The 12,888-nt window shown below is 40.3% G+C and overlaps 1 protein-coding gene across 2 annotated transcripts in view; it reads left to right on the plus strand.

Moving 5' to 3' along the window:
* EFCAB5 (EF-hand calcium binding domain 5) overlaps window positions 1-12,888 on the plus strand; it is a 104,639-nt gene that overhangs the window by 67,353 nt on the left and 24,398 nt on the right. For both annotated transcript variants that reach the window (XM_060204082.1, XM_060204083.1), the window contains 6 exons: window positions 2,019-2,233; window positions 3,459-3,615; window positions 4,679-4,968; window positions 7,445-7,614; window positions 8,036-8,261; window positions 11,581-11,733. In XM_060204082.1, the coding sequence (XP_060060065.1) occupies window positions 2,019-2,233; window positions 3,459-3,615; window positions 4,679-4,968; window positions 7,445-7,614; window positions 8,036-8,261; window positions 11,581-11,733 (1,211 nt within the window). The remainder of the gene's footprint in view (window positions 1-2,018; window positions 2,234-3,458; window positions 3,616-4,678; window positions 4,969-7,444; window positions 7,615-8,035; window positions 8,262-11,580; window positions 11,734-12,888) is intronic.

Consider the following 12,888-nt stretch of genomic DNA (forward strand, 5'->3'; position numbering starts at 1 on the left):
GAAAGAGAACACAGCACTGAAGTGTCTTTCAATGAAGTGAAGGCTGGACTTGAACCAGGGTAACATAGCAGATACTTTTACTTTACTTCAGAGTTGTTATTATTTTCTTTCATCAATAAGTAGTAGAACTGGGGCCAGGTGGTGGTGCACCTGGCTGAGCGCACATGTTACAATGTGCAAGGACTCAGGTTTGATCCCCTGGTTCCCACCTGCAGGGGGAAAGCTTCACAAGTGATGAAGCAGGGCTGCAGGTGTCTCTCTGTCTCTCTCCCTCCCTATCATCCCCTTCCCTCTCAATTTCTACCTGTCTCTATCCAATAAATAAATATATTTTTTTAAAAAAAGTAGTAGAACTAATCATACCAACATTTATTTCTTACTAGTAATGTTTTCTTCCATTAAACCTGGGTCAAATAAATTTTTTTCTAATAACAAAATATTTTCTTGAAAAGTCAAACTTTTGTGACTTGGTAGTTCATGTTCTTCTTTTCCCTACTCTTATTTCTTTCTTTCATGTTTGTTTTACAGTTAAACATTTTCATGTGTGATCACTTTAAAGTCATGTTAGATTGCATATGGAAATCATAAGGTCACAAATGACTGATCTAGCAAATAAACACAAGTCACTGGACTAACATTTTATAAACTTGCTTCATATAATAACATTGAGCTTCATGATAAAGACAATAGCCAAGACTCTTTGGGGGAGAGGTTTCAGTGATGGGATTTACAGAGTTATTTAAATAAAGCCACACTGTAGCTGACTTCAGACACAGCTAAAGCCAAGAACTCAATGTATAAACTCAACATGTCTCTCTATCTTTTAGTCCTGTTCTTCACTGTGTAATTTCAGTTTTAGGCAGTTTTCTCCATATCATTGCAAAAACATCCATGAGAGGATCTTCTCTCCTCTCTTCTCTTCTCTTCTCTTCTCTTCTCTTCTCTTCTCTTCTCTTCTCTTCTCTTCTCTTCTCTTCTCTTTCTTTGCCACCAGGATTACCACTGGGGCTCAGAGCCAGCACTACGAAGAGATGGCTCCTAGAGGCCATGTCTTTCTCTTTCTCTCCCTCTTCTCTCCCTCCCCCTCCTCTCTCTCCCATTTCTTTCATTTCTATTTTACTTGATAGATCAGAGAGAATTTGGGAAGGGATAGAGAAAGATAGACACATGCAGACCTACTTCACTACTGGTAAAGCTTCTCCTTGCAGATGAGAAGGGAAAGTTTGAACCCATGTCCTTGCACATGGTAATATAGGCACTCATTACACAGCCTCGGTCCATGAGAGCATCACTAAATCAATAACCTGCAAGTTCAGCAATCTGAGTATAAAGAGTGATTCTGTCTACGGCCATACCATCCTGAACACGCCTGATCTCGTCTGATATCAGAAGAAAGAGTGATTCTTCCCCTACAGTTCCCCTCAAAATTCTGGGGCTATTGATCACTGACCTATAATGGTTTACATTATGATCATGTATGAGTAATTGGCTGGACTTTATCTAAACTGATAGTGAGAGAGATGTTTTATTGAATTAAAAAAGGAGGGAGCCAGGTGGTGGCACACCAGGTTAAGTGCACATAGTACAAAGTGCAAGGACCTGTGTAAGGATCCTGGTATGAGCCCCTAGCTCCCCACCTGCAGAGAGGTTGCTTTACAAGTGGTGAAGCAGATCTGCAAGTGTGTCTACCTTTCTCCCTATCCCTCCTCCTCTCTCAATTTCTCTCTGTCTTATAAAAAAAAAAAAATGGCCACAGGAACAGTGGATTCATAGTGCAGGCACCAGTAACCCTGGAGGTAAACAACAACAACAACAACAAAACTCTAATCCACTGCTCCTGGCAGCAATTTTTAAAATTAAATAAAAGGTTGGGGGAAAGTATTGTCCTCATCAAGGGAACATAGATTCCTAAAGGGGGAAAAAGTAGCAATTGTTTATTACAATAAGTGTCCAAACATTTTCCCTACCTCTTGAGAAAATAACCTGCCTTACTGTTTTGTGTATTTCCTGCTTGACAGAGCTACACTCAATTATCAGAAATATTCAGTCTTACAAGAAAGCAAAATGTAGGAGCGCCTTCAATAGAGAGTCCTTCAATCTGCTCCAATTTGTGCAACTGCTGGAGATGTTCATTGGTGAAGCTACTCCTCTGAGTGTCAGTGAGTCTCTCACTTCCTTTTTTAGGAAGCATTATGCTGAAACAAAAGAAGAGAAAATAAATGACTTAGAACAGGTATGTAACATTATCAATGAAACAAATGAGGTCACCATTGTAAATAAATCTTTCAGCCTCAGCTGTATGACTCATCTTTAAAAAGTTACAAGTGAGGCTGGGGAGGTAGCATAGTGGTAATGCAAAAGACTTTATGCTTCAGGCTCTAAAGTCTCAGGATCAACCTCTAGCATCACTATAAGTCAGAGATGAGCCTCTCTCTGGTTGAGTCAGTTTGTCTATCTATCTGTCATCTATCTATCCATCCATCCATCCATCCATCCCTCTGTACCTCACTGACAATCCCCATCACCATCATAAGCTAGAGCTGAGCAATGCTCTAGTAAATAAATAAATAATGCTTGGGAGTGGTAGAATTGTACACCGGATGCTAATAAATGCATATATAGAGCTGGTATCAACAACCTCTGTGCTTTTTTTTTTTTTATAAAATACATAAAGTATTGAAGGTAGTATAAAGACTCATCCCTGAGGCTCCAAAATCCCAGGTTCAGTCCTCCCACACCAGCATAAACCAAAGCTGAGCAGTGCTTTGGTAAAGAAACAATAGAGGGGTGGGGGGAGCCTTAAAGTAGACTCACCCACCATGGTCAGTAATTTCATTAGCTCTGAGTCTTCTTAATCTAATTCTGAAGTTGCTATCCTTTTGCCTGTGAGTCAAGTGGTATATATCACTTTCTTTGGCAATTAGATCTATCTAGATAGCATAAAATAATTAAATTATCTAATTGATAAAAGTCAACCTAGTAAAGCCTAGAAGGTAAATAAAATAAATGTCAATTAGGTGTATGTGAAATATTAAAAAGAATTTTTGAGCAAAGTCATTTTTTTTAGTGTTTTAATACTGTCATTTATTCCTCCTTTACTACAAAACACATCTCACAAAGAAACCAGGCAGAACATGTCATGTGTTTTCACATCCTGAACAATCAGCAAGAGTGGAAAGGATTGAATCCAAGACTCTCCACATACACACAAAGTCTCTTAGGGAATGTAGTTCCCTTTCGGATTCAGTGTGGTATAACAGTGAATTTTGGTCTAAAGTTCAAAACAGAGAGATGGTATTTAAGAGGATTAAATGTTCCTTTCCAACTGATACCATGATTAATCCTAAAGTAAAGCTGTTTTTATGAAAACTACTGCCTTGGCAGGAATAAATACAGGGTTCCAGCTAGCACAATGAACAGTGTGTTTTCTGGGACTTGTTATTCTCTTTGTACCATAGGCTAGACTCAAGGCTTCCTGCACCCTACGGGGACTTCTTCTGGAAGCCCTCTTTCAGAAGTGGGACAATGATGGCTCAGGTTTCCTGGATCTAAAGGAAGTTGATCAACTCTTGTACACATACAAGGAAGGAATGGAAAAAGAATCTATGAAAAAAGGTAAAAATATAAAAGGTTTTCTATTAAGTTGTGTCTTTAAGTTTCCCAGTACTATGAAGTGTATAGCTACAACACTAGTTGTGCTCAAATCATGAGGTAAATCATGAGATATTACTTCACACCAACTAGAATGGGTATATAGTTTTTATATTTATTAATAAATAATAAGCATATGCCATTGTGTAAGTTTATGGTATTCAACATGTGGATTTTTCTACACTTACATGTTACAAAATACTCGCCATACTAGCACCAGTTAATAACTGCATCATGATATGTAATTACCATTTCCTCCATGCAGTAAGAAAATAGAAGATCTGGGAGTCGGGCAGTAGCACAGCAGGTTAAGTGCACATGGTGCTAAGCTCAAGGACCAGCGGAAGAATCCTGGTTCTAGCTTCCGGCTCCCCACCTGCAAGGGGGTCGCTTCACAAGCAGTGAAGCAGGCTTGCAAGTGTCTATCTTTCTCTCCCTCTCTCTGTCTTCCTTTCTCTCCATTTCTCTCTGTCCTATCCAGCAACAACGGCATCAATAACAGCAATAATAATGACCACAATAACGATAAAACAACAAGAGCAACAAAAGGAAAAAAAAAAAAGCCTTCAGGAGCAGTGGATTCATGGTGCAGGCTCCGAGCCCCAGCAATAACCCTGGAGGCAAAAAAAAAAAAAAAAAAAAAAAAAAGATCAACTCTGTTGGCAACTTTCAAATATATAATATAGCATCAGCATAGGAAGTGACTGTAAGATGTTCTGCTCAGTCTATAGATGCTTTTATTATTATTAATAGTTTGTTATAAGATTGTGAGATTACAATTTGTAGTCCCATACCACACCCACAACCAGAGTTCTGTATCTCCACACACACCTCCCAAAGATAACCACCATAGTTCTCATAAGTCTTATGAGCAGTTTGCTTGCTTAGAGATGCCTTTTAATACACTAAGGTTTCCCTGGGGAGCATTTTCAAGAACTTCAATTTTCTGTAAAAGGGGGAATGAAAGTTCCTCTCACAGATAAATAAAGTTTTGGTAAGTTCTTGCTTTTGTGTTTATGTTTTTTAGCTAAACTACACTTCCCATTCCCTAAACCACACCATGGTTATGAAGTGAAGTTATCTTCAAAACAATTTCAGAAATACATAGAATTGGTGGTAGCTGAACTCAGGGGCAATGAAGATCTTGTTTTGGAAAGTCTCGTGGAGTTCCTGATGAATGCTTTAGAAAGAACCCATGTTGAGAGTCTGAGGAATTGTGCCAGACGCAAGTGGCTGCACCAAATCCAGTATGCTGCTGAGACAAGTGGAGTCTCCTTGGAGCCCGTGTACAGTGAGACTTTTAAGGCCCTCACCCAGGTGTGTTTTCTAACATGAAACATAAGAGGAAAATTCTCCTCATAGTAGTTGATGTTTAATGGTTACAAGAGTAGAGAATACCAAATTCTTTTGAAAACTCACTGGGCACTGCAACACTGTAACACAATACAATGGCTCAAAGTCTAAGAGAAATACAATTGGAATGATTTACAGGTTGGCAAATAGAGAGGAAAGGTATAAATGACAGAATTATGTCATGGGATTCCTAATTGCACTTGTGCTAAGAGTCAAATAAATTTACAACAGACAGTAAACTAATATCAAAAATATCCAAGGAAGCCAGGCCTAAAGTAGTACACCCAGTTGAGTGCATGTATTACCAAGCACAAGGACTTGTGTTTAAGCCCTGCAGGGCAGACTTCAGGAGCAATGAAACAGGGCTAAAAGTGTCCAGCTTTCTCTCTCCTTTTCTGTCTCTTCCTCTCCCTTCCAATTTCTTTCTGACCTGTCAAATACAATATAAAACAAAACAAATTTTAAAAAGCAAAAAATGGGGGCCGGGTGGGGTGGCACACCTGGTTGAGTGCACACATTACGGTGCATAAGGACCCAGGTTCAAGCCTCCAGTCCCCACCTGCAGGGGAAAGCTTCACAAGTGGTGAGGCAGGACTGCAGGTGTCTCTCTCTCTTTCTCTATCACCCCCTTCCCTCTCAATTTCTGGCTGTTTCTATCTAATAAATAAATCAATAAAATTAAAAAATATATATTTAAAAAAACAAGCAAAAAATGGTGGTGGATTTAAGTGCCAGCACCGAGTTCCAATATACTGCTGGTGGCAGTTAAAAAAATAACCCTGGTGTGGGCCAGGCTGTACTGCAGCAGGTTAAGTGCACATGGCGGGGGGGGGGGGGGGGTGCTTCACAAGCGGTGAAGCAGGTCTTCAGATGTCTATCTCTCCCCCTCTCTGTCGTTCCCTTTTCTTTCGATTTCTCTCTGTCCTATCCAACAACAAGAGCAATAACAACAACATGGGCAACAAAATGGAGAAAAATGGTCTCCAGGAGCAGTGGATTCATAGTGCAGGTACCGAGTTCCAGCAATAACCCTGGAGGAAAAAAAAAAACCTGGTAAGATATACATATAGTCTGGGTTTGCCTTCAGTACCTCATGGAAGTGCAACACCAGAGGAAGTTTTGGTGCCTCTATCTGAGTGAAAAAAATTGGTTTGGAAAGGATGAAATTTTGCATGTGTGAGACCCCCTACTCTGTAAAGGCAGGCAGGCAGGACTAGTAGGTGTCCAGTAGATTTTTTTGGGGGGGAGGGTTCCAGAATGTCAGATGTGTGTAATTCTACTACTCTCAGGCTGACTTTTCCACTGGTTGAGAGAGAGAGAGAGAGAGAGAGAGAGAGAGAGAGAGAGAATAGATACAAATAGTAAGAAAAGTGTCAAATGTTCCCATTTTATTTTTATTTTATTTATTTATTTATTTGCCTCTAGGGTTATTGCTGGGGCTTGGTGTCTGCACTATGAATCCACTGTTCCTGTGGCCACTTTTTTGATTTTTTTTTTTTGGATAGGACAGAGAGAAATTGAGAAGGGAGGGGAAGACAGAGGGGGGGAGAAACACCTGAGACCCTGCTTTACTGTATGTGCAGCAGCCCTCCTGCAGGTGGGGAGCCAGGGGCTCAAACCAGGATCCTTGAGCAAGTCTTTGTACTTCACACTGTGTGTGCTTAACTAGGCGTGCCAACATCTGGTCCCTCTCATGTTCCCATTTTATGGACATGTTCAATTGATGTATTAACACATAATATTGTTAATAACAATGTTTTAGGTACAGAGACTTCAGATATTTTAATTAGAAATAGTAATTGCATATAGTTTATATTTTATTGGCCTAAAGAAATTTTTTTCCTGAAATGACATAAATCAAGTGTATTCATTAAACTGTACTAAGAATTCCTGGAGAACATTTTTTCACATTCACACCTTAGTAGATGGTCAGGAAATATGAGTACAACGAAGTCTGTTCCCCTTTTTCTCTGCCATAAATACCTTTACACTCTAGTCTGCTTTAACTAAAGCCCAGTATGACTATGGTTCAGGGACCCAAATTCTAAAGCTTTACATTGGAGCAGACTTAAGGGCTCGCTTTCTTCATCCCCCACTCTTCCCTTTTCTTTTCCTCTCCCTTCACTCTCTGTCCCTCTCTTCCTTTCTTCCTTCCTTCCTTCCTTCCTTCCTTCCTTCCTTCCTTTCTTTCTCTCTCCCCTACTTCCTTTCCTTTGTTCCTAAACCATAAAATGTGTCCATTCCAATCACTAAAACTCAGATTTGGGGACTTCTGTGGTGTCACCTTTTCCCTCACTGTCCATTAATGCTAGGACCTGTGTCATTTATTCAGTAAAATGAAATTACTAGAGTCAGACACACAAGCTGACCATTAGGAGACATCATTAGGAGAATAGCTCTGACTACTGGAAAATACATAGTAAAAGAGACTTTGTTATAGGATGCTGAAGCCCATGGAAATAAGAAAATCAGTGCTCATATATCCCTCTTAGAAGAAAACCTACGCCTTCCTTCTAGAGGGAATGTTCTCTTGAGGAATGTAGCCTGTACTCTGGATGATGCTCCGTATGTACTGAATGGTGTGCTCTACAGGGACATGAAGGGGATCAGGTAAGAATTTTTTGGAGGTTAATTTCACTGTTCTAAAGAGCAATTCCCTTTCTGAAGTAAACTCATACTGAAATCCCGATTAGCTGCCCAGGAGAGAAATGTCTCAAGTCAGCAATGATGCTAAAGTGGGTGGGTTTCCAGTGTTGGATGGTTTCTTCTGATCATTTCCAGAGTTCACTCTTACCTACTTCACCATGTAGGGATTCACAATATCAGCTCAATTATTCTGCTTGCTCTTTAAATTATATTTCCTGCAACCCATTTATATGTTTTCTCTGTAATATTCTCAACCGGTTTTTTGACAAGTTACTCTCCAAACTGGCCATTGTATCTTCTCTGGCAATACAAATGAAGAATTCACTCATATTCCTGTATAATTTAATCTGAAATCCTCCTGTTTTTCTCCTATCCTATTCCTCAGTTTTACAGTAGTGGATGAAGGGAAGCCAATCCATGTCCCCCAGGTTCAGCACCATGGAAACATCTTTTTCTGGAATCATTCCTGTAAGACTGATCACAATGGATCATTCCTGGCTCTGCCTCTTCAGGATGCACATATGAGGATCTTTGGAGTCTTGGCTGTTGACACTCTAAGAGATCCCCATAAAATAAACATCTTCCTACCTCATGAGATTAGATTCTACCAGGTGCGTCACAGGAGAATTCTTCAAGAACAATGACAGAATGGCTTCACATAGTTTAAAGCAAAACCTGGAGGCCATGCGACAGTACACTTGGTTGAGTGAACTCATTTTTTTTTCAGTGTTTGTTTGTTGTTTTTTTTTTTTTCATTGCTTCCAGGATTATCACTGGGGCTCAGTGCCTGCACTGTGAATCTACTGCTTCTGTGGCCGTTTTTCTTTTCCAAATTTTTTTTGGGGATGGGGATAAGACAGAGAGAAATTGAGGGGGAAGGGAAAGATAGAGAAGGACAGAGAAAGACAGACATCTGCAGACCTGCTTCACCACTTGTAAAGCTAACCCTCCTGCTGGTGGGGAGCCAGGGTCTTGAACCAGAAACCTTGAACATGTCCTTGTGCTTCTTACTATGTGCATTAATTCAGTGTGTCACCACCCAGCCCAGGCTGACTGCACTCATTACAGTGTGCAAGGAGCTGGATTTAAGCGTTTGGTCCCTACTTCAGGGGGGAATCTTCATGAGTGGTGAAGCAAGTCTGCAGGTATCTCTCTTTCTCCATCCCTCTCTGCTCTTTCCCTCTTGATTTCTCTCTGCTTCTACCCAATACACAGATATTTTAAAATTTAATAATAAAAGCAAAACCTGAAATCACATGAGAATAAAGTTCTATGTAATAGAGATGTCATCATACTTGTTCTTATTACCTCTGAGTATCAGTGTTTGGAGAGGTTTCCTGTTCATCTTGGAAGGACTTAACCTCATTCTCTTTAGTTAATAGTAGAATCTAGAAAGCCTTTGCTCTCTAGCAAATGTTGGCATTATAAACATTTTTAGAATTCCCAGAACTCTTGAAAGAAGAATATATATGTTCCTTTTTGCTGGCCAGAGTTTTATCTGGGTTTCATAGGTGTTGGTTAAGTCCAGAGGAGAGATGGATCTTTATAGGGTGAGAGACAGAGGGAGAGAAAAACAGAAGAAGAGAGATAAAGAAAGGAAAGACACCGTAGCACTGCTCCGCTACTGGTGAAGTTTTCCCTTTGTATGTGGTGGCCATGGGCTTGAACCTGAGTTCTTGTGAATAGTAAGATTTGTACTCTACTGGTTGAACTATCTATTTCCCAGCCCCATAGTTATAATTTTTATGATGAAGGATATGTTCCTCAAGTATTAACGTTTCAAATTAGGTCACAAAAAGGATAGACACTTTTAATACTATAAAAAAATAGAGCATTTCTAGAAGCATTTAAATTTCATGAGTAGAAATTTCAATGAAGGAAGACTGAAGGCCTTTATAAAACTCCTAATTTTTTGACCAGAGCACTGTTCAATTTTGGCTTATGGTGGTGCCAGGATTGAACCTGGGGACCAGCCTGAAAGCTATTAAGGAGACACTTGACTGGAATGTAGTAGCGATCAGAAACTTAATAGGCTCTTATTATTTGTTCCCTATAAGTCCCTGACTCTGTCTATTTAATAGTATTTTTTTTTCTCTTCCCATTTACTGTATGTGTAACTGAATAAAATGGTAGAATCTTGTTTTCCAAACATTTTAGGTAATAAGACAGGCTTACTAGAATTAAGGATAATAAGAAGGTGGGCTGGTTAAATAGCTCACCTAAAAAGGTACCTGCTTTGCAATTCACATGACCCAGGTTTGAGCCTATCCCCTATCATATCAGGTGAAGCTTTGGCTCCTTCTCTCTGAAAAAGTCAACCTAGAGGGTGAAACTTAGAGGGGGAGAGACAGAGACAGAGAGAGAAAGATAGACACCTGCAGACCTGCTTCACCACTCGTGAAGTTTTTCTGCCCAGGAAACTCAGGACAGAATCATAGCAGCATCTGCAATTTAGTGGCTGAAAGGCGGCAAGATACAAAGCAAGACAAAAGAATAAAAGTGAACAATAAACAGGAACCATAAAGTAAGAATAGTTTTTGAAGAATCTGTGGCACCTAAAATTTCTTGATAGAAACGTAAGAAGTATTTGAAGGACTTCCCATTTCTTCTCTGTACACTTTTTTTTTTTTTACTATAAGAAGTCTATGCTAAAAAGAAGAAAGAGAAGGGGAAGGGGAAGGGGTAGGGGAAGGGGATGAGGAAGGGAAAGAGGGGAAGGGGATGGGGAAGAGAAAGGGGGAGGGAAGGGGATGGGGATAGAAAAGGGGAAAGGGGAGGAGGAGGGGGAGGGGGATGAGGAAGGGGAAGGAGAAGAAGCCTGTGTAATACTATGAGGTCTCAAGTTCAATCCCCAGTACTGCATGTGCAAGAGTGATACCCTCCACCCCCCTCCTCTCTCATCAATAAATGAATAAAGAAGCCCATGTAATCTAGCATGATACAGGCATTGGAACACATCACATTCTATACTTACATCAGATGAGGACAACTCTTCCCCATTTGCCCAAGACTGGCTTTAGTTTTTGCTTTTTTATTACTTCAAAACTTGTCTTATTTTTCTGATACTATTCACTGATAGCTCACATCCCAACTTTCTATTATGAAATAGAAGTTATGTGGCTTGAGCATGCCTTATACTTTTTTTTCCCTAGAGCAGTGCTCAGCTGTGGCTTATGGTGGTGTGGATGACTTAACCTGAGACAAGAGTTTCTTTGCATAAACTTTATGCTACCTCCTCTGCCCTGCCTTTAACTTCTTGATAACTTTTTCTTAGTAGAGTCTGTATTGCCACCTTTTTTTTTTCCCCCCTCTGGGGCTTGGCGCCTGCATTATGAATCCACTGCGCCTGTGGCCATTTTTTTGACAGGACAGAGAGAAATTGAAAGGTAGTGGGGGGGGGGGTGATTGAGATGAGAGAGAAAGATTAACATCTGTAGACAGACTTGTTTCACTGCCTGCGAAGTGATCCCCCTGCAGGTGGGGATCCTTTCGCAGTCCTTGCGCTTCGTACTATGTGTGTTAACCCAGTGCGCTATTGCCCGGTCCCTTGTCACCTTTTGAGAAATAAGTATTTTTAGGAAATAGGTTAGCATAGATTAAGTATAATCCAACTGATATTACTATTTTGCTTTAAAATAAAAAAGGAAAGGGTGGGTTGGACGGTAGTGCACATGGCACAAGTGCAAGGACCTGTGTAAGAATCCTGGTCTTTCTCTCCCCCTCTCTGTCTTCCCCTCCTCTCTCGATTTCTCTCTGTTCTATCCAACAACAACAGTTATAACCACAAGAGCCATAAATCAACAAGGGCAACAAAAAGGAAAAAATAGCCTTCAGTAGCAGTGGATTCATGGTGCAGGCTCCAAGCCCCAGCAATAACCCTGAAGGCAAAAAAAGGAAAGAAAATACAATTAAAGTTTTCTGTCTCTACAGGGTGTCTCTAATGTTTTCAGCACTGCCTATCACTTTGTCCATGGTCGGGAGCACATCCTGCACGTTGTGATCACGGGCATCAGCTGGCTCCAAAACATAGCGCCCACCATCACTGCCATCACTACATACTTTGTTGAACCAAGTTCAGAGCAGGTAAGCAAGACTGTGTTTGTTTAACAGGGTAACTCCTTCTATGATAGGTATTACTAATATTTTAAAACCACATTTAGTCAGCTATTAGGCTAATTAATAATGTACATATTCCTCATGACCCTTACTTGAGACTTTTCTTATCTGAATGACAGTAATCCATTTCAAACTGCTGTAGGCAGAAAGGGAAATTAATATGGTTGTGTGACCAAAATGAAGAAAGGGCAGGGGCAGAAAATGGAGACAGGAAAATCCTTTCACTAAATGGTGTTATAAAACTGGATTGAAGACCCCACCAATGTGTCCTGGAGCTCAGCTTCCCCAGAGTCACACCCTACTAGGGAAAGAGAGAGGCAGACTGGGGGTATGGACCGACCAGTCAACGCCCATGTTCAGCGGGGAAGCAATTACAGAAGCCAGACCTTCTACCTTCTGCAACCCTCAACGACCCTGGGTCCATGCTCCCAGAGGGATAGAGAATGGGAAAGCTATCAGGGGAGGGGGTGGGTTATGGGGATTGGGTGTTGGGAATTGTGTGGAGTTGTACCCCTCCTACCTTATGCTTTTGTTCACTAATCCTTTCTTAAATTAAAAAAAAAAAAAAAAAAAAAAACTGGATAGCCACATACAGAAGAATGAGACCGGATCACAATTTCACAGCATGCACAAAGTTAACTCAGCATGGATTAAATACTGGATTGTAAGCATTTAACAACATTAAATCAGATAGAGCTGGTGAAATAGCTCACTTGGATAATGTGTATGACCCAATTTTGAGCCCGGACCCCCTTCTCATTGAACGAAGCTTCAATGTTATAGTCTCTTTTACTCTCCCTCTGCTTTTTTGCCTATTTGTCTCAATCTAATTAATAAATAGGTAAAATATTCAGTGATATTGGCCTTAGGGATATCTTTGAATTCTTGATTCTAACAGCAAGAGAAACAAACAAAAATAAATAAATTACACCAAACTAAAAAAAATTGCTGCACATCAAAATAAACTAATATTAAAATAAAAAGACATCATGGGCCAGATTGTGGTGCTTCTGGTTAAACACACACATTACAGTGCACAAGGCCCCAAGTTCAAGCTCCTGGTGGTCCCCACCTGCAGGGGAAAAAGTTCACAAGTGGTAGAGCAGGGCTGCAGGTATTTTT

Source organism: Erinaceus europaeus, chromosome 12 (genome assembly GCF_950295315.1).
Source record: "Erinaceus europaeus chromosome 12, mEriEur2.1, whole genome shotgun sequence".
In the NCBI taxonomy this organism is placed as follows: domain Eukaryota; kingdom Metazoa; phylum Chordata; class Mammalia; order Eulipotyphla; family Erinaceidae; genus Erinaceus; species Erinaceus europaeus.